This window comes from Alosa pseudoharengus, unplaced genomic scaffold (genome assembly GCF_046254945.1).
Source record: "Alosa pseudoharengus isolate Yale_2024_CS ecotype anadromous, Long Island Sound unplaced genomic scaffold, YU_APseudo_1.1 YU_APseudo_1.1_scf_1, whole genome shotgun sequence".
In the NCBI taxonomy this organism is placed as follows: domain Eukaryota; kingdom Metazoa; phylum Chordata; class Actinopteri; order Clupeiformes; family Clupeidae; genus Alosa; species Alosa pseudoharengus.
Window position 1 is genome coordinate 44059937 of NW_027468564.1, and position 27117 is coordinate 44087053.

The window sequence follows — 27117 nt, forward strand, 5'->3', positions numbered from 1 at the left end:
TGCAGCACATGATAAAGCACAAGTATATCATTAAATATGGATATCCATCTGTATGTTCATGTAAGTAGTCAAAATAACAAAGAAATACAGTATATTAATTGAGTTACTGATAAATATTATTGTGTTATCTGTGTTGTCTTAAATAACAATGAAATAACTGTGACATTTCGATCATCTGAGTATTTTTCTGTGTTCTCTCTCTGTGTCAAGAACAACCTGACCTTTACGGGTGCCATCAATGGTGACGTGTACGTGTGGCGTGAGCACTTCCTGGTGCGGGTGGTGGCCAAGGCGCACACGGGGCCGGTGTTCACCATGTACACCACACTCAGAGACGGCCTCATCGTCACCGGGGGCAAGGAGCGGCCGTGAGTGGACACCGTTTTTAAAAACCTTTATTATGCGGCGCTTCACAATGCCAGTAGAACGCGCCATTGACTTCAAGGGGATTTCCCAACGTTCTACGGTCAAATATGCACCATGTAATGACCGCTGAAACATATAATGACCGCTGTCAATGGCAACGGGTTTTGTGCTTCTGATTCATGTCGGCAAGTAGTCCGGTCACTTGTATATTTTAATCTAACTAGCTGCAACATAAGTTAAAGTCGTCTTGAGGCCCATCTAACATGATTGATCCAATATGGAATCCAATATTTGGTGGTATATTATTTGTATTCTATCCGCAACATCCTTGATTTACCTTAAGGTGTATTTATCCAGACTAGTGCCCATTACACAGTTGATCTCTCTCTCTCTCTCTCTCTCCCTCTCTCTCTCTCTCTCTCTCTCTCTCTCTGTCTCTCTGTGTGTGTGTGTGTGCGTGCGTGTGTGTGTGTGTGTGTGTGTGTGGGTATGTGTTTATGTGTATACAGCACTAAAGAGGGTGGGGCAGTCAAGCTGTGGGATCAGGAGATGAAGAGGTGCCGAGCATTCCAGCTAGAGACGGGTCTACCAGTGGAGAATGTTCGCTCCGTCTGCCGTGGAAAGGTATGCTTCACACATACACGCACACACACACACACGCACACACACACACACACACACGCACACACGCACACACGCACACACACACACACACACAACGAGAGAGAGAGATGGTCAGTCGTCAGTTGCACATTATGTACAGGAGGCCTATTGCAATTTGCAAGAAACAAATGTTTATTAGTGTATCAACTGTAAATCTGAAAAACACAAATTCTGAAAATACACCATACATAAATAATTTTATGCTTAAATTTTTTTTACTCTGGGTGACCTTGTCAGATATGAGATCAAGAACATACTCCATTAACCATCCATACAGTGTGTGTGTGTGTGTGTGTGTGTGTGTGTGTGTGTGTGTGTGTGTGTGTGTGTGTGTTGTATCCAGAAATGAAGTTTTAAATGTTTTGACATGTCTGCCCTGCTCTGTGCAGCTTTTTGTCTGTGTTAAAATAGTATTAACATAGTTTAGGCCAGTGGTCTAAAAATCCTGGCCCGCAAGACACCTTCTTGCAGCACCTTGGTTGATTTATATTTTTAATGAGATTCGGCCTGCATATTGCGTTTCGTTTTTTCCGTTTGCTTCTAAAGAACTGGCTGCGTGGTTTTTCAAATTTTGGTTGCTAAACACACCATCTAAATGTAGTTTGAGACGGACAGGACACATACACACATACATACATACACAAGTTCATTGGGATGTTTATTCAAAGCTTACTCAACGTGAAATGATGTCTAGAGTCTACATTCACGCTTACTAGATGGGAAAGCAGGTCAGAACTAGACTGTGGTGAATACACTTTGTCACTATTACTGGAGCGTGATTGTTACTGCTTTGGATGAAGATGGAGGTGCTATTGACCTGTTGTCTGACCAACCACAGGGCAAGATCCTGGTGGGCACCAAGGACGGCGAGATCATCGAGGTGGGCGAGAAGAATGCCGCGTCCAACACCATGATCAACGGGCACACGCAGGGACGCATCTGGGGCCTGGCCACGCACCCCACCAAAGACGTGTTCATCTCGGCCAGCGACGACGGCTCCATCCGCATGTGGGACCTGGGGGACAAGGTGAGGACGAGGCAGGGACGCAGAGGAGCGAGGAGGACACGGGAGACAGGGTGGGGAAGAAGGAAGGAGGAAGAGAGAGAGGGAGACGGGAGGAGACAGAGAGAGAGAGAGTGAGAGAGAGAGAGAGAGAGAGAGAGAGAAAACTCTCTCGGCAACTTCTTGAGCAGTGCTGCTGGGAAACCACGTACAGCAAGCGGTTCCATGTGTTCTGTTTGGATGATAATGACAAAAGATGGTTAAAGTACTCCAGAAAAAAATAATTGTTAACCAACATCAATGGAACATTGCACAGCAAAACTGATCAACAATGTGTATCATCTTTAATCTGGCCATGGAGATGGATGAGCATGGAAGAGTGAGGAAGTGAGAGAGGTGGAATGGATCACTTGTTAGAAAAGGAGAGATGATGGACCATAATGCAGCCATGATCATCAGTGTCTTTGAGTGTCTCGAAAAGTGCTATACAACTTTAATGTATTATTATTATTATTAGTAGTATTAGTATTATTACTATTATAAAAAGTGGGTGAGAGAAGGAGAAGGAGAGCCATGTACTCAATTGTTAACATACTTCAGTGTTGTATGTTTTTTGATGTGCACCTGATGGTGTCCTGCTCTTACAGCCTCTGTTACAGTGTGTTAATTCTGTTAGCATTTAGCCATGTGTGTTATTACACAGCCTCTGTGACAGTGTGTTAATTCTGTTAGCATTTAGCCATGTGTGTTATTACACAGCCTCTGTGACAGTGTGTTAAGTCTATTAGCATTTAGCCATGTGTGTTCTTATACTTGTAGTTGAACTTGTACTGCCATGGTCTGTACTAGGCCACAGCAGCTAGAGTGAGGTCTAGACTGACGTCTGTCTGTCGATGATACCCACGATTAATCCATGCGCCATGCCTTCCAAATCTCCCGCCAATTAGACTTGGGTATCTCCTGTCACCGTGGTGACAAATCTTGAGACATGCCAAACAAGTGTCCGGTCAGAAGGTGTGGGGGGTTGGGGGGGGGGGGTTGGGTTTGGGTCAGATGAGATCAGATCACATCCAAATCTCCTGCCTCGCCTCGTGATGTCACAAACACAATATAGAGGTGCCAAAATGAACGAGGAAACCAGGTATCCATATATGGGCGTGAGACCTTGAGGAACCTCGGGTGGGGGGTGGTTGCGAGGGGGCGGGGGGCTGCAAGTGAGACTCATGTGATCTGTTACACCAGAGAAAAAAAGGGTGTCAACAAGGAGTAAAGAAGCCTGCTATTACTGAGCTGCGGGACAGCATTGATGGAAGAAAATAGAAAAGTTAATTTGTGTATGTGTGATAGACGTCGCAGGATGATGATGTAGGCCTTATTCTCTCCCCAAAACATGTACACTATGCATTGTATTCTCATGCACTTAAACACCTAAAATAACACGCGGGCCTATTTTAGACTATGGAGACTATTTTTATATGTTAGAGCACGCAGTGGCTACGCAGCTAATGTCAGCGCAAGATTTATGCTCCTCACTTGACTTCATGTCGACGTCCTCCACTGATTAATGAGTACACAAGCCAAAGTTACGTCTAATCTTTCGGCAGGCCTGTGTAGTACAGCCAAAATTAATTAACCCCTAGATATCATTCTCAGGTCGCACATTTAAAAAATGAAAAAAAAAAAAAAAAATGTAGCAGTGTTGCTCCTGGCCCATGTTTGTGTACTGTCTCTTAATCGGCTTATTAACGCACACAGATGAATTCCAGGGAGTCCACAGTTTGGAAAAGTTCAGGAGAAGGATTGGGAATGCTTGTCTGTTACAGAGACCCTTGATAAGGAGAATATAATGGAGAACAAATAAACATCAAAGTATATTCTCACCTGTCACATACCTGTGCTTCCAGAAACTTCTGAACAAGGTGAGCCTGGGCCACCCGGCCAAGTGCACGGCCTACAGCCCCAGTGGGGAGATGGTGGCCATCGGCATGGAGAACGGAGAGTTCATCATGCTGCTGGTGAACTCGCTCACCGTCTGGGGCAAGAAGAGGGACCGCAGCATCGCCATCCAGGACATCAGGTACACACACGCGTTGAGCGCGCACACACACACATGCTCACACACATACACACACGCTCACACAAACGTATATTTTCATCTATATATGAATACTGTACATAAAATTATTCACATATTTTGATACTAAAACTGAAGCATTCACCCAACAGACAAACATGAGATTAGAAATACACAATCAGTCAGATAACAGACAATAGCAGGGACCATGACATAGCAGACACACTCACACATACACATTATTTGCTATGTACCCAAAAAAAAAAAAATTACACAATGCTAAGCACACACACACACACACACACACACACACACACACACACACACACACACACACACACACACACACACAGACATGCTGTCTTGTGCAAGTCTAAAGGGCTGTTCACACCAAGAACGGTAACTATAACAATAACAGTAAAAAAGTATCGCTCTAGCTAAAATTAATGACGACGTCCACACATAAACTAGAAATATAATAACGCCAATAGTATAGTAATATAATAATATAGTTACAATTTTATCTTTATAGTTACCATTCCTGGTGTGAACAGCCCTTAAGGCGAGGATCACATTAGGCAGCGGCAAGCGGAAAACGTAACGCAATGCTCAGACCATAATAAATTCTATCTCGTTCCTATGGTAACACAAATGGTTTGCCTTGAATACGCTCACGTTGCGCTTTGAAAGTTGAACCAAGTTCAACGCTCAGCTTCTTCAACTCTAGCGTTACGCCAGCGTTGCCACCGTTCCGCTGCCGAACCATAAAGAACAATAGGAAACCTGCCGCTTGCCGCTGGCTAATGTGATCCCCGCCCAGGAATGTACAAATAACCTCCTGACCCCCACACTGCCCCTTTCTCCTGTCCAGGTTCAGCCCAGATAACCTCCTGACCCCCACACTTTCTCCTGTCCAGGTTTAGCCCTGATAACCTCCTGACCCCCACACTTTCTCCTGTCCAGGTTCAGCCCTGATAGCCGGCTGCTGGCGGTGGGCTCGGTGGAGAGCGCCGTGGACTTCTACGACCTCACGCTGGGGCCCTCGCTCAACCGCATCGGCTACTGCAAGGACATCCCCGGCTTCGTCATCCAGCTGGACTTCTCCGCAGACAGCAAGTTTATTGGGGTATGCTGGGCCAGCGTGTGTGTGTGTGTGTGTGTGTGTGTGTGTGTGTGTGTGTGTGTGTGTGTGTGTGTGTGTGTGTGTGTGTGTGCAGTTGTGCCACAGTATGCTGCTGGGAATCTGAGTCAGAATCACTGATGCACATAAATGTGTCATCAAGGCAAGTCATGTGATGTTGTGTCCATATGGAATGGACACAACAGTGGTATGGGTGAATAGGTATCCCCTGCCATCTTCAATAGCATGCAAACCCCCAGATAGTGCAGAAAGGGAGGGGGTTGCGGGTGGGGTGAGGGGTGTTCGTTGACAAAGGGCTATCAGTGAGTGTCACCCTTCAGTCGCACCAAAGGGGCCCTCTTATGATTTTCTGAACCTGGAGATTTCCACTACTAACCATCAGCCTCCCTGGTTTGCATGAGCAGCTGTCGCTCATCTTTTGATCGGGGTTATATTCAGAAAGCCATTTGGACAACACATCACCAGCTATTTTTAACCTGGAAGTCAGACGGAAAGTGCCATAACGGGGACAGTTTCTATTTGGTGCACAAACACTAACATACTGTACCATATTAGATGCCAAACCGAAAACATCATTCACTTTTAGCAAGTGAAATCAATATCTGGCGGTCGGTTTAATAATAACCAGGATCGCCTTCGACCTTCAAAAATGTTGTCAACGTGTTTATTGATGGCTGCTCTGTATATGGCAATGTAATTTTAGAATTACTGTTAAATTCTATGACCCGGACAGAAGTGTCTATTAACCAATAAGATGCCAAGATATACAAATAGTGTGATGTTGTGGCTTGCTGTGGTTACAGGTTTCCACGGGAATGTACAAGAGGCAGGTCCATGAGGTTCCGAACGGGAAGGTGGTATCAGAGCAGGCCGTCATCGATAGAATCACCTGGGCCACATGGACAAGGTGAGGGGGCACTGTCACCGAGGACTACCGAGGTTTCTAACGACTGGTCAGAACCCAACTCAACAACTCCCGCCGAAAATTCATCACAGTATTGAATTAACAACAAATAAAGAGTTGCCAACATGCTTTTAGAGTTTGAGTTATGGGTAAAGTATGTGGGTTTGTATATTAGGATACTTGTACCACATAAAAGATATATTTGGTACAAAAAATATTTTGAAAGAAAATTGCAAAACATACCACGTTTTAAAATAAATTGAACAGAGGATGAATGTACTGTATAAATATTTGTAAACTTTAGAGATATTATGATAGAGACCAGCAAGATGTGTGGTAAACTATTCATGCGTTTACCCATGTAAAGGTTTTAGAAGATCGTTAAGTTGTCATGTGACTGTCCTGTCAGTGTCCTGGGCGATGAGGTGGTGGGAGTGTGGCCACGGAATGCTGAGAAGGCCGACGTCGTCTGCGCCTCTGTCTCGCACGCCGGCCTCAACATCGCAACAGGAGACGACTTCGGCCTCGTCAAGCTCTTCGACTTCCCATGCACAGAAAAATTTGTAAGCGTGATTGATATGCTTAAAGCAACAAAAGGTGTAGCAAAACGAATGATTGTAAAGTGGTTAGAAGAGTTTACATTTAAATAAACAGTGATAAATACCATGGTTTGTAATAATTGGTTATAAACAAGTAAGCATTACTGCTGTGGTCATTGTTGTCATGACACCACTATCAGTCATAAATCAGTATAGCTATTCGATTAGTATGTCAGTTGGAGCCGGTATCTGATACCTCTCTCTCTCTTTCTCTCTCTCCCAGGCCAAACACAAGCGCTACCTCGGTCACTCTGCGCATGTCACCAACATCCGTTTCTCTGCCGACGACAAGTACGTCATCAGTGTAGGAGGTAGCGACTGCAGGTGTGTTGCCATTGCTTTCTTTCTTTTGTTGATGAACCTTCTTGTTTGTTGGTCTTGGTTTCATACACCTAGATCTCCATATAAGTTGTGGCGTTTTAGTGTGCCATTTTTGTTCCCCACACTCTTCAATTTGTTGAAATTGTTCGGTTGGAAATGTAGTTTCACATGTTTAAGCGCTTTATCTCTTTATTCGCCCCCAGTGTGTTTGTCTGGAAATGCCTGTAACGCGGAGAGTCCTGACAGAGCCCGGTGACTTGAAGATGGGAGTGTGTCTCACTGCCTCTGCGATGATGCTGCTGCTGCTGCAATCCTTGACCTGAGATGCTGCATTCACCTCAACCACACCTACTACAGTCTACCATACCTACTACGCTCAACCACACCTACTACACTCAACCATACCTACTACGGTCAACCACACCTACTACACTCAACCATACCTACTACGGTCAACCATACATACTACGGTCAACCACACGTTATACCGGTAGTCCACCACACCTACTACAGTTTACCACACTCAACCACACCTACTACACTCAACCACACCTACTACAGTTTACCACACTCAACCACACCTACTACACTCAACCACACCTACTATAGTCAACTACACCTACTACAGTCTACTACACGTTATAGTCCACCACACCTACTACAGTCAACTACACCTACTACAGTCTACCACACCTACTACACTCAACCTCACCTACTAAAGTCAACTATACCTAGTACAGTTCCCCACACCTAGTACAGTTCCCCACACCTACTACTACACATTTGCAATTCTCCTCAATTACACCTACAGGAGACCGTTATGAAGCATTTGCATTTCATCTCAACTACACCTATAGGACACCTATAGGATGCGGTTGCATTTCTCTATTCACTCACGAGTGCAGTCTAGAACCTTTGGTGGTTCATTGGCTTGTTTGCCTGGAAAACATTCACAGGTTCTACACAGAACATTCTGATGGACTCCACAGGGTTCTTTGTAGAGGCCTTTAATGGGTTCGACAGAACCCTTGTCAGCCCTTACGAAACCTTTTTTTCCAGCAAAGGGTACTTTATATGCAAAGGGTTCTCTTTGTGACCTCTAGCTTTTTGACCAACCAATGCTGAATCTCTCTACTATACAGAGTGCGGAAAGCCTGTACTCTGCCAGTCAAAATTCATATCTGTACAAATAGATTATGAACACATAAAGTTGTATGAATGACCTGAATTCAGAGTTGTATTTCACAGGTGGTAAGACTACAAGATAGAGAGGTCAGCTTGTTTAATGCAAACAAAATAAACCTCTTCAGAGATGTTCAAGACGTTATGCTTCTAATAATAGCTCCTAGCTATGAATCTATCTGATTTTACAACCTAATGTTCAAATACTGGAAGACGAACCAGGTGAAACAGGAGCCAGAAATAAGACCATTACAATATGCGAGAAAAAATCAACAGACCTGAATGAACTAGAAAAATCTGCATCTGGTTAAATGAAGAATGATTAACTAGTAAGGCTTCCTTGATTAGATCAAGGCAGTTTCTATAAAAGTTTAGCATCTGAGAAAGTTTGTTTATTATCTTTCCTACTTGTTCATGTTATGGTAGATGGCGTTTTTGCCATTCCATGAAGTGCAATGTTTACTTTCTCATGTACGTGTTTAAAAAGTGGCAAAAGAACCACTATGATGCCAAGATGTATTTGGGTGGGCTTTGGAATGCAAAAGGGATCATCATATTTTATTTATTTATTTTTGTGCTTCTATATGTGAAGTGCCTTATAAGCATCACCAATGGTAACCATGACAGCGACTTGGTTTCTTTTTCTAGTTCTCCTCCACGGTGCTACTCAAGATAAAAGAGTCCAGGGCTTAACTGACGACTACTTTATTTAAGTTGTATGCAAGGATTAAGAGAAGTAATTTATTGACTTGTACATAAAATATCAAACACATTATCGCCCTGTTATTACCACGACCACCTCATTCACCTGTCCAAATATGAAAAAGGAGTCTCAGGTGCCGCAAGTGGCAGAAGTACTGTAACTTTACCGTTTGTAGAGGTGTTTTAAATGTGTTATATTTTTGTTAAAATGACCTCTTTATTTTTAAATGTACGTATGTGTATGTATGTATGAATTAACCATTTTTGTGAGGGTTTTGTCTTAAATGGAAGGCATGCAGACTTTGCAACAAACCTACTCTGGTGTTTCAAAATATACAAATCTGCTCTTTCTCTGAGCAGATGAGCTAACTCTATATTAGTCTATATTTTAATGTTGATAGCCAATTATGTATGACTGCAAATGTTGTTGAGTGTGTAGTTGCTTTTTTTGTAACATGTCTAGATAGTCACATAGCTTAATTAAATTGTGAGAGGACAGGAAAACAATTTTTTTGCATGAATATGCTGTAACACATTCCAAATCTGTACTTAAAGTCTATAAGGGATACTGTATTTTACACTTCAAGATGAGAAAGTATGTGTATTGAGAGTAACTGGTGAAGAGTTTTATATAAAATGTTTTGAAAAACATAAAGCTGTGAGTGTGTCCTTCAGACTTCAAATCGTAACACTGTCTACAAATAGTGATCTACCGAACACTATCTGGCTCAAGTAGGCCTATATTACAAACTTCAATCTGACAACAAAGCTCAACAGTGTCTTCATGAAGGGTTTACGAGATGCCCAAACTAAAGTCCCTAACCTAAAAGGGAAAAAAAACAAATCTGTGATGACATTTCTTTCAACATTTCCCCCCCCAGATTGCAGCTTAAATCAATATCACCTTTACGTCTTCCTGTAACCGTTTATTCACACTTACCAATTGTTCACTCCATCCACCATATCTGGGTGCATAATAAGAACCAAGATTTATTTATAATCATAATCGTTTAGTCATAGCTGATAATCAACTGATTAATTGATTTGAGTCCCTAATACAGGTGGACAGGTACAGCCAATATGTGGTAGGACTTCTATTTCCTGCAGCCAGACCTCTTCTTAAGGACAACGAGGCGACGTCAAACCATTTAGAACATACACACAGACCAAAACTTGGGGTGTTTGCCTAAGAGCTTTTTATTGGTTCTTGTTTACACTTTCACAGAAGCACTTCACAGATAGACCCCACCCACCCAAATTCCATTTGGGCAGGATTTCCTGCCCACAACAGACCACATGACTGATGACTGACAGCACCAGGAAAAGCAGGGATGAGTTTAAGAGAAAAATCCACAGCTTCACATGAGGGGGCTATGAAATATAAAAGAGAAACAAATAGCAAAAGCCATGCTGTCAAGCTTTTTCGTGAAACTTTTTTTCTTCTATTTTTTTTATCTTTTTCTTTTCTAGTCAGCTGCAACAGGGTGACAGGAAGAAATAAAAAGCTTCACTTCTTGCATTTCATCCACACACACACACACACACACAATTAATGGTGTGAGAACAGCAGGCGACTGACTGACTGACTTCTATAAAAGGACTCCCAAGCTCAGATGCTGAAACTAAGCAGTTTTTGTCTTGAATGACAAGTCATGAGTAACTGGCAATTAAAACTCTGCATGTCAATTACATCCCGACACCCCTAAAAACAACAAAAAAGCTAGGGGGGAAAAAAAAAAAACTGTGACAGTACTCCCCATGTTGGTGCCACGTTATCCCCATGAATGTTCTAGTCCCTTTACAAACAAATCTGATTGCCAACGCTTTTGTGAAACCGAAAACTATGCACTGGGATAGCAAATTTTAGGCAAAACAAACAAACAACAAAAAAAGCATCAAAACATTCTTCTTAGGTGAAGATTTCCTATTGTGACAAAGTGTGGTCAACCAGGTTGTGAGACATTCCTTATTGATGTTACAGAAAGCTGCTATTTTTTAAGTTCATGTATTTATTTATTCTTTTTTTAAGTTACGGTGGTGTACAACATTGAGCTGGTACTGACAGAAACAGCTGCTATCAGATTAGAGAGGGTTAGTTCATCTGATGACGGGACTGCAGGGAGAGAAAAAAACAACAACCTAAACAGAAAAACGAAAGGACAAGTGTACATTACAACGTCGAAGGCCTTGTGTTCGTCCTCTCCTCCATCATACTCCTTCCTTTATGGTTCCATCCATTCACATCCCTCCCTTCCACACATACACACACACACACACACACACTTCCCAAAACATGGACATGGACAAACATGGACACACAGACATACACACACGCACGCATGCGCACACACACACACACCAGTTCAAGCTCCGTCTTTTCACTCCGATTTAGGCTTCAGTCCAGGGACCTTAGCCTGGATCCTGAGATGGGAGCAGAGAGAGAGAGAGAGAGAGATGGACCACATCAGGAGGGATGCGTCTGACAACTGCACAAAAGACTTTTCAAAAAGCAACACCTGTTCTGACATCGAACCTAACGATGTTAAAAGGAAAAAATCCCTGAAGATGAGAACAAAGCGCTGAAACAATACCAAGATGAGTATGCAGACACAACGCAAAGCGCTGAAACAATACTAAGATGAGTATGCAGACACAACGCAAAGCGCTGAAACAATACTAAGATGAGTATGCAGACACAACGCAAAGCGCTGAAACAATACTAAGATGAGTATGCAGACAACGCAAAGCGCTGAAACAATACTAAGATGAGTATGCAGACAACGCAAAGCGCTGAAACAATACTAAGATGAGTATGCAGACAACGCAAAGCGCTGAAACAATACTAAGATGAGTATGCAGACACAACGTTCAGGGCTAATGAGCATGTGACGCTTGTGATGGAGAAATAATTGGAAAGGGCTCACTGAGGTGACTCTTGTGGGGGCTACGCCTGCCGTTTTCTCTCACAGGTAATTCCTGGCGCGTGTGTACAGTGTACAACTTTTATGCTCAGGGGAGTCACCTCTCAAGATAACTAGTCCAGTGTGACCGCAGACATGCCAACCCTTGGCTTCAACTGTAAATTAACCCTTCTCTGGTATTGTGGCACAAGTGCCAATGCTTTTTTATGGCATCTGTAATCAGACCTGCCACTCTGTGTGTGTGTGTGTGTGTGTGTGTGTGTGGGGGGGGGGGTACTACAGCTGAGCGGACTCTCCTCTGAGTATACTACCAATTTGTACAGAAGGGGACACTGACTGAATCAGTCGATCTAAACACAGTGCAGGTGTTCATATTTGCATTTTCGTCTTTCGTCGAGCTTTCACAGGTTACCAAGCGGGAGGCTGTACTTACTTCCCAACAAAGTCCTTGACTTGACTGCTCACCATCCCGTAGTAATGGTCAATCTGAACCTATTGAGGTGAGAAAAAACATAATAAAGTCAAAGGTTTGTTACCGCTCTACCCACGGCACAAAAATGCCCAAAAAGCTCCCTAGAGGAGCAAACATTTTTTTTTGTTGAGGAAATTGAGTCAAGGAAAGGTTGAGTGTGTGTGGGTGGGTCACATACTTGGTGTTTCTCATAGATCACTGGCCAGCTGAACACTCCAACCAGTCCTGAGGAAAAGGAAGAGAGGTTATTAAAAAAAACATGACAGAGCAGGTGAATATGACTATGTAAAAAAAGGTAAGGATATAAATATAAAACCATAACACTGAATGCCACATTACACACCACTACAGATTCACCCCGATTATAAAAGGGCAACCCCCCTGACATCCCCATCTCACATCCGTTTAATGACACAAGGTGGTCACCCATTTATCTGCAGACCCACAGTAGTTCTGGGCACACATCGGCAATGTCAGAGACCACATTCTCCTTACTACAAGTCAGTGTGGCACCAAAATGATTTTGAAGCCATTATTCTAAGGCAGAAGAACCACATTGTGCTGCTTTAACCACATGGTTCCTGTGGGCTGTATGAAGCATGGAGCAAGCCACTGAAAAAGACTGGGCTGCATTTGGGTGGCGCCAACTGCTATTAATCTATGGGGCTTTTTATTGATGTGCTTGCTTTCTCTCCATTACCACGCCTGGGTTACTGCCAGCTTAGGACAGGGGAATGTGTTTGAGAGTGCTCCTGTCTGTGCACTTAGCTTACACCATTACCTAAGAAATATTGTGGGTGTGTGCGTGTGTGTGTGTGTGTAAAATTACCCATGATGCAGAGAGTGAGGCCATTGAAAAAGGCACCAATGTAGGTGAGGATCCACAGCAGGGCAGCAAACTGTAGACACACACACACACACACACACATTAACGTTCACATCTTGACTAGGTTATACATTCATTTTTACACACTAACTTCAGGCTGGAGTGTACAGTAACAAAAATGAGAACGTTCCATGGAGAAAACGACAGTACATGTTCTGCAGTAACACCAACACAGAGTTTCCTCTAGAGTTCTTTTAGCAGTGGGGGCAGGCCATCCACAAACAAATCAGACCATCCCCATAGAGGAAACACTGCTAACACAACATGCTACAAGTTAAACAACTTGACATTTTAAGTGTCTTCAATCAAAGCAAACCAAAGGAAAACACCATTACTGTACGTTCACATGGTAACTATGCATTCTGTAAACATAGAAATAAAGAATAACTGATAAACCCAAACCTCTTTTGCTAATTATTTCCTGGCCACACATCCCCCAATGCACATTCCACATTCCAGGTATCAGCTTAATATCAGAAAATGTTTTTTCCATTAATAGTAGACCAGCTAACTAGAACTAAAGGTTGAGACTTGGCATGTGGACTACCTCATCGTGTTCATGCTTTGAACTGTAACTGACCTCGCCACTAAACACACACACTCGTACAGCCAGATCTTTTCCCCTTTACGTCACTCTGGCAAAAACACACACACACACACACACAAAAGATTGTTTTTAATCTGTTTTTATTCAGTCCCAGACACACACTCTTCATCATTCTCTCGTCCATTTAAATGCACGTCCAGCAAAGCAAGCAAATGGGCCCATCCATCACCACCACTGGACGCTGCGTCCAAGCCAGCCTGTGAACTTAACTGAACGGAACAGTGCCAGTGCAGTCTATCTCCAGCCATGGCTGAGGTCCCACGCCGCGCGAAAGGGCAGAAGGTCCAGAGGAAACCTTACCCTCAATGCCTGCCTGCCTGCCTGCCACCCCGCCCCCCCCCCCCTCCTTTGCCCACATCGATCCCACACCCAGGGGCACATACACACCCCGGCCTCCCACCACAGAAGGGCACTCTCCATACACGGAGGGTTTTTAACTGCCCCAGGAAGGAAGGATGGATGGATGGATGACTAGCTGGCTGACAGGGGCCAGTCAGTTTGGTCCCTGGATGTTTGGGCCACGGGCCAATGTGCTGACGGGGAGAGGAGAGAGAGAGAGCGAGAGAGAGAGAGCAAGTGTGAGTGTGTGTGTGTGGAGTGTGTGTGTTCCCGGGAAGGTGCTGACTTAACAACACGGCTAAGAACACCTTCACCCGACAGGCAGCTCTGAGGACCAAGCTTCACTAGCGTGCATGCGTCGAACACAGGCACAGACAAGGACACAGTCAAGGACACTCAACGGCGACTTGGGGTTGGGAGAGCTACAAATGGACAAGTGGACGTAGTCGTAGTAAAAATACAGGAGGGCTAGTGCGGGCATGGAGGTTTATCCATTACGACCATAGTAGACGCGGAGCCTGTAAATGGCCACAAATGGCAACTGCTGAAGTAGTAGCAGGGACCACAAGTCACAACAAAATAAAGGTCCTGCGCACAGGAGGGCATGGAGGTTTATCCATTACGACCATAGTAGACGCACTAATGAGGCTCAGATATGGGATTAGTTGACTTAGTGTACATACTAATTGGTAGCTGGTATGAGAGCCCCAAGAGTGCTTGGTATGAGAATGCCAATCTCTGCCCAGGGCCCAACACCAACTGGCATCGTTTGCCCAAGATGTGACCGCATACAGGACAACAAAGAGGGGGCGGGAAGCAGTACTGGCAGAGTTTAGCGTGCCTTGGTAACATCATCAGCCATGCTACAGTAAAAACAGCACGATCAAGAACACAATCAAAACTACTACACACATCTTGTCTAATTCTACACCATCTCAATACCATCTTTGAGCCCTCTGGTTCAGACACCAGCACAGCCTCGCAGAAACAAAAAAACTCGCACTGTTACCAGTTGTCTCCATATTAGATGAGCAGAAATGGGAAAAGAGCAGTTAACTGAGTTAAATGTGAGTGTAGCACTGATATCATTCTTGCTCTTGTTAACAGTGATTGCAATCACATTAGGGTGACGAACAACCAATGACCAAATTAGTTAGCATTTGGTGGCATTTCACTCTCAACTCTGCCGCAATGGTCATGACACTTTTGCCAACCTTCCCTGGCATTGGAGGACATCACTTATGGGCACTTAGAGAGGTGGTACGTCGGCTATCTGGATTATATGTTCATAATCAAGTTATTTAGCTAGCTAGCATGGCATGGCTAGCAAATGTTAAACTCAAATATCAACCTTTCACAAAACCAAAAACAGAATAGTTCACTCTACCCTTGATCAAAAGGATAATAACAGACCAGGACGACGAAAAGGAATGACAGATGATGGAGCAATAATGGTACACATCTGCTTTTGGTTAAGTATAAGTATAAGTATATATACTCTTTTGATCCCGTGAGGGAAATTTGGTCTATGCATTTATCCCAAGCCGTGAATTCGTGAAACACACTCAGCACACAGTGAAGACATACTAATCCCGGCGCAGTGAGCTGCCTGCAACAACAGCGGCGCTCGGGGAGCAGTGAGGGGTTAGGTGCCTTGCTCAAGGGCACTTCAGCCGTGCCTACTGGTCGGGGTTCGAACCGACAACCCTCCAGTTACATGTCCGAAGCGCTAACCGGTAGGCTGGTTACACCCACAGATTTAGTCCCACATCTGTCACCAGACAGTCAGTAGAGATCTCCTAAATGTTTAAACAGATAAGGGGCCCCTTATCTTCCGTTCTGAATGCAGTTCTGTTTGACTCCTGAACTGCCTCACAGTTCTGATCCGTCAGCTGTTGGCATAGAGGCCATTGGCGGAGCCTGTAAATGGCCACAAATGGCAACTGTTGAGGTAGTAGCAGGGACCACAAGACACGACAAAATAAAGGTCCTGCACACCCTTGCTCAGCCAAGCGCTAGCACTCTAGACAGAGTAGGCATTGTTCACAAATTTAAGAAAGTGAGGTAACGTGTGAGTGTGTGGTGTGTGTTTGGGGGGGGGGGGGGGCAGAGAGAGAGAGAGAGAGAGAGAGAGAGGTATAAGACTATTAAAGAAGCTGGAAAAGGCTGAGGGATGCATAGGGGGAGCCAATTTGGCTTTGTGTCAAAAATGTCTATTTTTACATTCAAAGGCAGCCAAATGAGCCTCAAACCAGCACACACACACACACACAGAATTTGAACTCAGGACTAGTGTTACATAACAGCTAGGAGAGAGGAAAGAAAACACCCTTGACCAGTCTCAGAACTGCATTTCTTAGCTGGGAGTCCATTTTCTGTCTAAAGAGCAGTTAACACTAGGCACGGTAACGGGGCAAAAAACAGGTTTACGTATCTCTAGTTAATATGAAGACCAAAGTCCACAGCTCATACTACAACGATAACGTCATGAAAAACAATATCCTTAGGGTTCACCTTCAGAGCGATTTTAAGAACGATAAAAAGCTGACAGCCAGTCAGAATCTATCAAATTTTAGACATCACATTCATCAACATAAGAGATGGAGGAGACACTTCTCTTATTGTTCGCTACTGTAGACATTACTATCTTTATAGTTACAGTTGTCCTCATAGTTTTGGTGTGAACGGCCCGTATGATGATTTATGACACCCCTACGGACAACTAGCCTATCTGGCATGAATAACCAAGGCTGGAGCAGGGAATGTATCTGCCCAGGGACGAAGACGACTGATGTCTAAATCCTTGAAAACTTAACTTGACCCACAACCCCCCACTATGCCCAGGACAGACTGTCCAGTTGCCCCCACCTCTTCACAGATACCCTGCCAACAACTACCCCCGCCCCCCTCCCCCAGTCAACCTCCTCTTCCCGCCTTCCCCTCAACCCCCCTGCAAAAGCACACATGTAGACTCTTCCATTCCGTTGCTGCCTAGAGACAGGGGTCGGTCTGTTGGCAGCAGCAGCAGCAGCATGAGCCTGTCAGACACCGGCCTAAATCCCCTAACACCACCCGTCTGGCTCACAATAGGACCCTTGTGGGGCTGGCCTAACACCCCCCCTCACACACACACACACACACACACAACACTGCTTTGACACACACAAGTTTTTCTTTTCAGAGGGCCATTCATTCTGTTTTCCTTCCTTATTGTACACCGTCTCTCCCAGGTCTCCCTTGGTGACGGTGAAGCATCCAACGTGCATACAGGCTATAGTCAAAGAAAAGGGCAAATCCTGGCACCCAAGATATGAGCATGGAAATTGTACACTCCGAACAAACTCGGCACAGAGAGAGAGAGAAAAAAAAAAGTATAGAAACCACACTGCACACACTCAGTTAGATGCTCATATAGGGTTAGCCACATTACACACACACACACACACACACACACACACACACACACACACACACACACACACACACACACACAGAGAGGTATTCATGAGAACCGCACAACATTTCATACAGACTGAGCAGATGGTGTTTCGAAGACGAGGGAGGCTAAAGCTGAAATTTCAGTCTAATGAAGAGAAAGCATATCTAATAGTGTGCTGTAAAGGGTCGGTTTGGGTGTGATCACCCATTTGTGACCGCTGAAAAGCCCATCTTCCAGATTTGTGACAAGACTTTAAGCTGACCATTTTGAGATGGCTTCTAAAGCCTTGACCGTTAGACCAGGAAAGTCTTTTTAACAAGATAGTATAATTATAAGGCCCAAAAGATGATCTGTTACAATAACTTGTTGAATATCATTTTCAGATTCATCTATTAATTTATATTGACATCTCTTGTATGTATAGTCTTCAGTATTTTTGGGGTTGTTAAAAACTAAACTACATGGACAGATAATTGACATCTTGTCCACAATACTAGACCATATGTGCACCATGCACCCCTACTAGACAATACTGGGCATCTCCTATTCTTCAACCGATACAGATTCAATACTTTATTGCCATATCAACGTGGTTGATTGGGATTTGGCTTAGAAGCCAGAGAATCGCACCCATAAAACACTCACAACATAAAACAATCAGGGATCCAACCCATCCCGTAGGCGATGACAAATCAAAACAGCAAAATATAACAATATAACTGGTCCTACCAATAAGAGCACAATAAATAGACAGATGGATGAATACATTTAGAAGATGCTTGCATCTGTGGGGAAATTAGCTGCTGCCAATAGAGTATTATGTTATCAGTCAGCTGGTTGCTAGTGCTGCTGCTGCTCACCTTGAGAGAGTCCACCAGGTCCTCCACCAGGAAGAGGCGGCGCAGCTCCTTGATGCCGGTGTTGACATGGTGCAGGCCCAGCTCGCTGTACTTGTGGACGAGGTCAGTGGGCATGCTCACGTCATTCTCCAGGTACATCCTACAGAGGGGGGGAAATGCCATCACTGCCTTCAACATCACAACAGCACCGTCACCTACACCGTCACCTACACCGTCACCTACACCGTCACCTACACCGTCACCTACACCGTCACCTACACCGTCCCCTACACCGTCACCTACACCGTCACCTACACCGTCCCCTACACCGTCACCTACACCGTCACCTACACCGTCACCTACACCGTCACCTACACCACCTTCAGTGCCTTAACCAACATCTATCACACCCTGTCAACCGTGTTCATTATCACCACTAGTACAGTAGGGCATTGGCAAAGCTGCCAGGGCTGTGCCCCAAATCTGCCAACAGCATGGCTGCCAACTTTAAGGGATGTGTGTTGGGTGACATCACTACTAGTAGGCTTCATTTCAATAGCTTCCATCTTGCGTGGGAGCAACTGCAATTTGTTTGGATTATATGTAATTTGTTTGGCTCTGAATCACCTGCACAACGAACTTCTGTCATAAGCGATTCAGGTAGACTGCAGCCCTCCAAGCAACTGAGGAAAATGACTACTCCTCCAACTTCCAATATCTCTAATTAGATCATTCTATTCAACTAATTTACCAACCACTTTACGTCTACTGAGAGGGATTATGTCATTTGTAGTGATTGACGGCGGACTTAAAAATCAAAACTAGAAACACATTAGCTCATACTCGCAGGTTAGCAATTTCCGAAACAACATTGCAAATGGCATTAAGGAGTCATTCCCGGCATTACTGTGATCTGTTAGTGAGGGCGCTTTTCCAGCATGTTTGAGTGGAAATTAAAAGCAGTCTGAGGTAAGGACTTTGGCGGTAATCGCCTCTCCATGACCTCAAACTAAGCCCCGTAGAATCGGCCGGGCCGCATACAACTCACTAGAACGATCAAAGAGAGGATTAGAGCAGTTTCATTAACTGAACAAGCGAGGGCGAGACTGTGTGTGTGTGTGTGTGTGTGTGTGTGTGTGTTATAGGGTCCATATTTGGGGGGTGGGGGGTGTTCCTTAAAATAGTGTGTCTGTGTGTCTGTGTGTGTGTGCATACAGAGACAGGAGTCAAAAGGTCACAGGAAGCAAGCTTGTCTGTGTGGTCTGTGCGCTCGAGTAAATGATTCTGCTGAAGATTGGCGGCGTATGCAGGTGAAAGGACCAAGTAGAGATTCTATTTGTGACCAGTTGCAGTAAGACATTAATGACGATGTATAGCTACATTCCCGATCTGAACTGAACTGAACTCACCTCAAAGCCTCTCAATATCCCCCACTGACTCCACCAAAGGGGCACACACAAACAAACAAACAAACACACAAACAAACAAACAAACACACAAACAAACAAACAAACAAACAAACACACAAACAAACACACAAACAACTCACTTGAAGGGGTGCCCCTCCTCTGACTTCTGGACGGCCTGCAGGATGCCCTTGTAGATGCGGAAGGAGATGGTGACTGAGAGCAGGGCCAGGGCTATGTAGGCGCACACGCTCACGATGCTGCAGACCGACAGCGACAGCAGCAGGAACAGACTCGCCCCAAACACCACCCCCGACCTCTGGGTATCCCGCCAGTACAACAGGTCCACCACTGCAGGAGACAGACGAAGAGAGAGAAGAAGGAAGAGGAGCACAAGCAGAGAGAAGAGAGAGAGAGAGAGAGAGAGAGAGAGAGAGAGAGAGAGAGAGAGAGAGAGAGAGAGAGAGAGAGAGAGAGAGAGAGAGAGAGAGAGAGAGAGAGAGAAGAGAGAGAGAGAGAGAGAGAGAGAGAGAGAGAGAGGGAGAGAGAAGAGAGAGAGAAGAGAGAGAGAGAGAGGAGAAGAGAGAGAGAGAGAGAAGAGAAGAGAAGAGAAGAGAAGAGAAGAGAAGAGAAGAGAAGAGAAGAGGAGAGAGAGAGAGAGGAAGGGGGTTAGGTCCATTAGATCAAGTGTATGAAAGAGCCCTGAGCCCATAAGACCGGAGCACATAAACAGTCACCATAATTGTGATGACAGTGACACCTTTAATAAATCATATTTGAATATCGCAAGACAAAACTATGTTAAAACATACATAATACACACAATTCTCACCACCTGTCTCATCTCTGAAATGTTATCTCCAAAAGCCCACGGCTTTGGATGTAACAGGCTTCCACGCACACACAAACATGTTTTTGTTTCATGACAGACATGCGTACACCCTTGGTAAATCGATCACTTCAATGTTGAATGGTCTCCATCCTTTAGAGAAACCAGAAACCACAGCATATGGACACAAGTACATTCCCTCAAACCGCAAATTCACCCAATTCATTGAAAATGGATGTGGGTGCACAACTGCCAACTCACTTCCATACGAGCAGGGAACCAAATTAATTCAGTGTTAGGATAACACTAGATTAAAATTAGAAAGCTGAAACTTGGCACGATTCTTAAGACAGCTATTCAATTCCCTACAATAATTCACAGCTCAATCAGTCAACATCCTCAGAAACAACCTAAATGTAGAACTCCAGCTCCAACGTTACGGTGTTATAACTAGTGTGAGGTAGCACTTTAAATTGATACAGCAATATCTCAGTGAGCCCTACAATCGCCTTAAATAGCCTGTGCCCTGTCTGCAATTTCAGCTGACAACGGCGCAACCTCTCGATTAATACATATGGGAACCCTACAAAGAAATAAGCATGACATAGAAAAGAAAAGTAAGGAGTTAGCTGTTCTCCTGTAGGTACTTAAACATTAAGTATGCGGTACCAATTTCTGCATGTTATCTGAGACTTCAGGGGGGGCGAGAGGAGAATAAAGGTCACAAAGAAAGTCGAGGACACCATATCCACGGCTATGCAATTCCAAACGTTATAACATTACTATCGCCAAGTTAGAGGATTGCCGATTATTGAGACACTCTTCGAATCAATAAAATCGACAATCTATTCGCATGTTACAAAGGGCATGGCATTGCAATCAAATGTTTGAATCATCCCTCGGCTAAAGTCTATACCAAAGGTGCTGAAATGCGGCTTTCCTTTGCCTATCGTATGGTGACACAGACTGTCGACGTAGTGTAGATAAGGGGGGAAAGTAGCTGCCTAGTAAAGGGCAAGTTAGCTATCGATAGGAGGTTAACCACCTCTAACGTTAGCTAACTTGCATACGCACTTCACTGGATGACATTCGCACTAGCTAGCTAACGTGTATTGCATAATTGACAGCGTAATTGCGTTGCCATGGTCTGGCAATTAACGTTAACGCTAATACACAATCAACATCGAAGCATTGCGTTAAAGTGAATAATGGTTAGCAGCTAACGTCAGGTGCCGTTATCTGACTAACTGTATTGTATGTAGCTATCGTTATGTTTACTCGCAATAACACTTGATTAGCCCCAAGACCATTTACTAAGTTAACGTTAACTTTAGAAGCTAACGTTAGCAAACCAAATAGCGTCACATGACGTGAACCAACATTATTTGGTTAGTTACAAAATCACAAAACGTAAGATTAGAAATTTGTGAAATTAGATTAAACAGGCGTGATGACACTGGTGCTATCTCGTAACGTTATGCACATAACGTATTGGCTCTAGCACTAATTAGAGTAACGTTAATGCATGTTACTCAACAGACTAGGTTGACTAACGTGAAATGTCATCCATGAAGTTTAATAAAAACAACCGGGACCCTTCCAAATGGTGAATAACTATTCTAGAAGAGCTTCCTCTGAATAGACAGCTCAAACAGACATTACTGCAACATCCAGCCAGCTAACGTTAGGCCAAAGCCCAAGCGACAGTGTGATAAATAATTTGCGTGGATGCTAATATCAATCATAAATACCCAATCATATCCTCGTATCACAGCCAAGAGTGCAATAACATAATCTAGGATTTGGCACGAAGACAAAAGAATATGCGCTAACCTTGTTTGGAATCCATCTTGTTCCTGCTTGCGTGCACCGTGCACCATCCACTGGAGTGAACTTCTTCACTGACAAATTCTACTTCCGCCTCTTTATCATGCCCGTTACCAGTTATCAAAATAAAAGCCCGACATCATGGTTCAAACATCTGACACATGTGCACATTCCTTACACAAACCAATGATGTTCAGCAATAACTGCAACTCAACTTGCAATTGATTTATTGGGATAGCTCTTGCACCCACACTATTGCAACAGACAGCATAGTTCTAAGTAATGATGAAGAATCAAAATAGTCTGGAGATTTGAAACACTATGCATCAGGCCAAAATACACATCAACTAAACTTTGCTTCATTTGGTTGCGGCCAGAGTGGAATGATTTTTTTTTTGTCAGTACATGTGATTGTACATCAACAAATAAATGTATAATCAATCCATCTAAGTATGGAAACTGTGGGGCAGTCGCCAAGAATCGCCACAGGAGGTGCGCTGCCAGCATGGTGCAATCAGACTCCACAGTAATGAAGACACCGACAAACTGCACAGTCAACATAGCCCAGAACTTTCCGTGTGCCCTGGCCTCAGTTCACCTTTCACTGTCTGTGGGCAAGTTACACTTCTAACCACTCAAATAGCATGCTGGCATCATACAGCAGCAATCATGCATCTTTATCCTAATGCAATAACATGGAAATTCAAGTAAGTTATCAAGAGAGAAAGAGAAAAATGAGTTACCCTGTTCTCTCCAGGGTTTTGAATCCATTGCTTAAATAAAAATAAAGTGCAAACAAGTAATAGTAAAATTCCAGTAAGCTCTGCGCGAGGACGTGCAGGTTCTGTCCGTCAGTTAAGTTTCTCTCAAAAGTAGTTGCTCATTCCAAAGAAAGGCTCCAGTCGTTAGCGACACCTTAGCCCAGCAGCTGAGGAGCAGGTGGCGATGGACTCTTGCACGCCCAGGGGGAGCAGGAGGTGGTGGCGGTGGTGGCTGTGCGGGTTCCGCGGCGACCGTGTGCGTGTGCGCTGTGTGTCCACGGATACTGAGTGAAGGGGGGTCTCTCGCTCGCTCTCTTCACCTCGCACACCCTCAGGGGAGCAGCTGGCAGTCAGCTGATGAGATGACATGGAACGCCCCCCCCCTCCACCCACACACACACACCACCAAGCCACTACCCCCACCTTGAATCCCTACCCGATCCCCCTACTATATCCATTACCACCCCACCCACAAACACATACCGAATTCTATCTGCATACGCATTTGTGAATGACCTGGTGTACAGTGGTGGGGGCTGCTCAGACCCACTTATGTGTGTAGACACAATCAACACACCCACACACACACACTGCAGTCCTCAACATGACTGATCAACTACAAACAGCTAACCCCTTAGGGCCTAAAGGGCATTCACGCACCACAAGGCCAAGTATGAAAGCTTAGAGTTACAGCATATAAACTATACGAGTATCAAACAATAGATTCTCTTTTTACTGCAGCTAGAAATGGAACGATAGCTATTTTCTGTTGGACGATGTATTGACTGAGAAAATATTGTGAGAAACAATATGGTCATAGGCTACGGTTGCTGTAGCCATCCAATAATGCAACTGCAAGGCCTCTCTCCACCTGTGACTGCAGCTTTTTGTTCCCAGCTCAAACACTGTGATTGGGTGATACAGCAACAGCACAACACAACAGCATACGGAGTATACTTTGGAGACACCACTGTGCACAACTGTGTCATCGTAAGGCAGGCCTTTTGGGTTAGGTCAGACGTTGCTACGTTTTGGGACATCGCAAATTAAACCTAAAACAAATACAAAGAAGACCAATGACGTGAACGAGAACACAGACGGGAGATATTGAGGGCTACAAAAGTTACTGTTGACAGTATCGTACAATAACATAATTATTGTGACAGGCCTAAGAACAGCTATGTTTCTCAAGTTGCCATCAAGTTGCTCAAGACTTGCCATAAGGCAAAGTTGGCCAGTTCTGTCTGAAATAAGATGGTCCCACAGCGAAAAATAATCATGCCTATGCACCTCTGCACAGGTGTCTTTGTGGATTCCAAGGCCTCCCAAGTCATTAAGCCAAACTGTTTAGCAAACATGAAAATCATACAGGAAATCAAACAGGACCAGAAGACCAGTGTAAACACACTGCCTGGCTCTCCTCTGGGAATGCACACATGAGTGGAGCTGCTGTGGTGAGGCGTGGCCATGTTCCTGGGCATTATGACCACATCACATCATCATCATCATCATCTAATTCAAGCATTGAAAACGTTAATGAAACATCATGCAACTTATATCTGTGTGTGTATTTGCTTGATAGTTTGTTTGCATGTTTTCATGAATGTGACAAGCAAAAAACAAACACAAACAAAAAACACTTGCTTTCTTTCAACACACCTCTAACAACTAAAAAACACAATAATAGGCTACATCACAGATTGCAGTGCAAATTATTGATACTGTGGCCTGTTCAGGAAATGTTTTAAGCACTAGAATTGTTTAAAACACATGTACAGTCAATGCCTAACCCTATCCGCACAACCCACACCTCGTCGTGTTGTTACTGTACATTTTGTTCAGTGTGGGCTGTGACGCAATGTTTCAGTAGTAGGCTACACTTACGCACTTTTATAATATAAAAAAATTACGTATTGTCGCAAGATACACGAAATGGGCGACATCACATGCCTGGGAAATCATAAAATGTGTTATGTTTTCATAAATGTGCACATAATGCCTCCCTGCCAAAATTATGTATCTACCGTGATGTCCACAAGATGGCATCCTAGTGTAACGTCAGAGCTTAATAATAACCAATTTACAAATCGGGCTAGTAGTATACTGGAGAGGAATGACTACAGATAAACAGAAAAAAAACCGACTTTATTATTTACCCCAAAACGTATTTACGTATTTAGCATGTGTTATTGTTGTTGTGATAGTTTCCGCCCGACTGTACCGTTTATACCTAACGTTACTTTAGCTTGGCTGCGTCCATCACTCTGTAAAGCATCATTAACGTGTTAGTGATCATGTTAAGAGATCAAAGGAGTTCATGTCAATCATAAGGGTTCGGATTGGAAATTCTGATTGATAATCATTAGCGTTACTGTGATAACATTGCATCACTTCGTCATTGAGCACCTGATAAAGGCTGATGGGTGAACGAACCCGAGTCAAACTCAGAAGCAGTGAATCACACTGAACACATCACAGTTGACGTTACAGAGCTAGCGGCTAATCCTCGTGTTACGTTAAGTTAGCTAGGTTGGTTGCCAAACAAATTCCCACCGAAAAGTCAAGAAACTGACATTAGATAAACAACAGAGTCACTGAACCATAACATCAGCGATTAACGCAGTGAGTTACTTACACGGGCCTGATTTTGCTCTCGACTTTGGGATCACGATGGCAGTCTTTTCTTCTTTTGGAGGGGCGTCTTCCTCTTTTGAAAGTTTACCGCTGGTATCACCCAAACCACTAACCAGTTTGTGAGGTGCTGTTACAGGTTCTGGGTCTGGAACAGAAGACTCTGGTTCTGGTTCGGGTTCTAGCTCTGGTTCTGGCTCTGGAGTTGGGTCCGAGAATGAGTCTGCAATCGGCTCGTGATAACGCGGTAACGTGGACCTGTGCCTCTCGAGAGCATCTTGAGCCCCGCCAGCCAGGTCCAAAATATCGTCGTCGTCAAAATCTTTTGCTACAGCCTCTCTTGTGTCTATGAGGAAACCTGCTGCGTCGTCGAACAGTTTAGAAGTCGTCTCATTCTCGGTTCCGTACTCGTGCCCTGACTGAAGAAGATCATCCACTGACGGCGTTGTGGAGCTTATTCCTGTGAAGTTATCCTCCATCCTTGCTGTATCCTAGAGAGTAAGGTATATATTTGGTCAAAAGTGTACGGAGACAAACACCACAAAGGCTAAGATTATTTCAGACAAGAAATTCTGAGAAAAACGAACATCAGCTTACGTTAAAAAGACCAAGGATGATTCAGTTCCAGGCGTCCACCGATAAAGTAGGAACTGGGAGTTGTCAGCAGCAGCAGCGAGCGTAGACAGCGCGCCAGACTAGAAAAAAAAAGTTTTTTTGATTGGATATTCGTCGAATGGGCGTCACTGGCCACGCCTCCTGTGTTTGAAATCTGTCACCGAGATCGATTAATTTACAAAGTAGTGAGAAATAGGCTATAACTGGACAGCCCGTGAAGAAATTCATTGCACTACGGATGACGGATTTATAGCCATTGTTTCTGTTCCGTATTGTTTGATATAAGATTGTTTTGTGTACTATAATTTGAGGGTTATGTTGAACCCTTTCTTGCTCTGTAGTTCCTGAATCTTGTCAAAATCCTTGGTCCATTTTTATGATGGGAAAATGCTGTATATGCTGTATATTTTTATACTGTATGAAAAAAACTGCAATTCACACACAGTCAGGTTGAGCAGTTTAGATATTCTGTTGCAGAGACTAATTTAACTTGAATGGCAGGGTAAATAAGACTTTGACCGTGCCCAGATAGCCTAAAGCACATGTGTGAAACATGAGAGTGCTAGCACAGTTGATCTTGGACACAGTGG

The 27117-nt window shown here is 44.1% G+C and overlaps 2 protein-coding genes across 5 annotated transcripts in view; one reads left to right on the top strand and one right to left on the bottom strand.

The window, feature by feature from the left end:
* Window positions 1-7884, top strand: part of eml6 (EMAP like 6) — a 56694-nt gene extending 48810 nt beyond the window's left edge. For all 3 annotated transcript variants that reach the window (XM_076265762.1, XM_076265835.1, XM_076265913.1), the window contains 9 exons: window positions 211-368; window positions 876-990; window positions 1868-2056; window positions 3937-4109; window positions 5070-5232; window positions 6051-6154; window positions 6561-6714; window positions 6974-7074; window positions 7275-7884. In XM_076265762.1, the coding sequence (XP_076121877.1) occupies window positions 211-368; window positions 876-990; window positions 1868-2056; window positions 3937-4109; window positions 5070-5232; window positions 6051-6154; window positions 6561-6714; window positions 6974-7074; window positions 7275-7299 (1182 nt within the window). In that variant the 3' untranslated portion in view covers window positions 7300-7884. The remainder of the gene's footprint in view (window positions 1-210; window positions 369-875; window positions 991-1867; window positions 2057-3936; window positions 4110-5069; window positions 5233-6050; window positions 6155-6560; window positions 6715-6973; window positions 7075-7274) is intronic.
* A 2249-nt stretch (window positions 7885-10133) lies between these two features.
* LOC143129503 (reticulon-3-B-like) lies at window positions 10134-26643 on the bottom strand. Of its 2 annotated transcripts, XM_076289915.1 has the most exons (8): window positions 26510-26643; window positions 25917-26403; window positions 20008-20215; window positions 18480-18618; window positions 13178-13247; window positions 12527-12573; window positions 12310-12368; window positions 10134-11376 (listed from the first exon to the last, which is right to left on the bottom strand). In XM_076289915.1, the coding sequence occupies exons 2-8, from the start codon at window positions 26389-26391 to the stop codon at window positions 11334-11336; spliced, it is 1041 nt and encodes a 346-aa protein (XP_076146030.1). In that variant the 5' UTR covers window positions 26392-26403; window positions 26510-26643; the 3' UTR covers window positions 10134-11333. The 2 variants fall into 2 exon arrangements, with proteins under 2 accessions (XP_076146030.1, XP_076146031.1); XM_076289916.1 differs by lacking the exons at window positions 25917-26403; window positions 26510-26643 and adding an exon at window positions 22527-22616.
* Between the last annotated feature and the right edge of the window lie 474 nt (window positions 26644-27117).

What these genes read in the sequence shown, in the direction of transcription:
- LOC143129503 (XM_076289915.1), bottom strand. Translation starts at nt 26,391, where the DNA reads ATGGAGGATAACTTCACAGGAATAAGCTCCACAACGCCGTCAGTGGAT. An exon ending in CCTCACTCTCTGCATCATGG is followed by an intron (nt 12,574 to 13,177) that starts GTAATTTTACAC and finishes CCTTTTCCTCAG; the next exon opens with GACTGGTTGGAGTGTTCAGC. An exon ending in TGATCTATGAGAAACACCAA is followed by an intron (nt 12,369 to 12,526) that starts GTATGTGACCCA and finishes TCACCTCAATAG; the next exon opens with GTTCAGATTGACCATTACTA.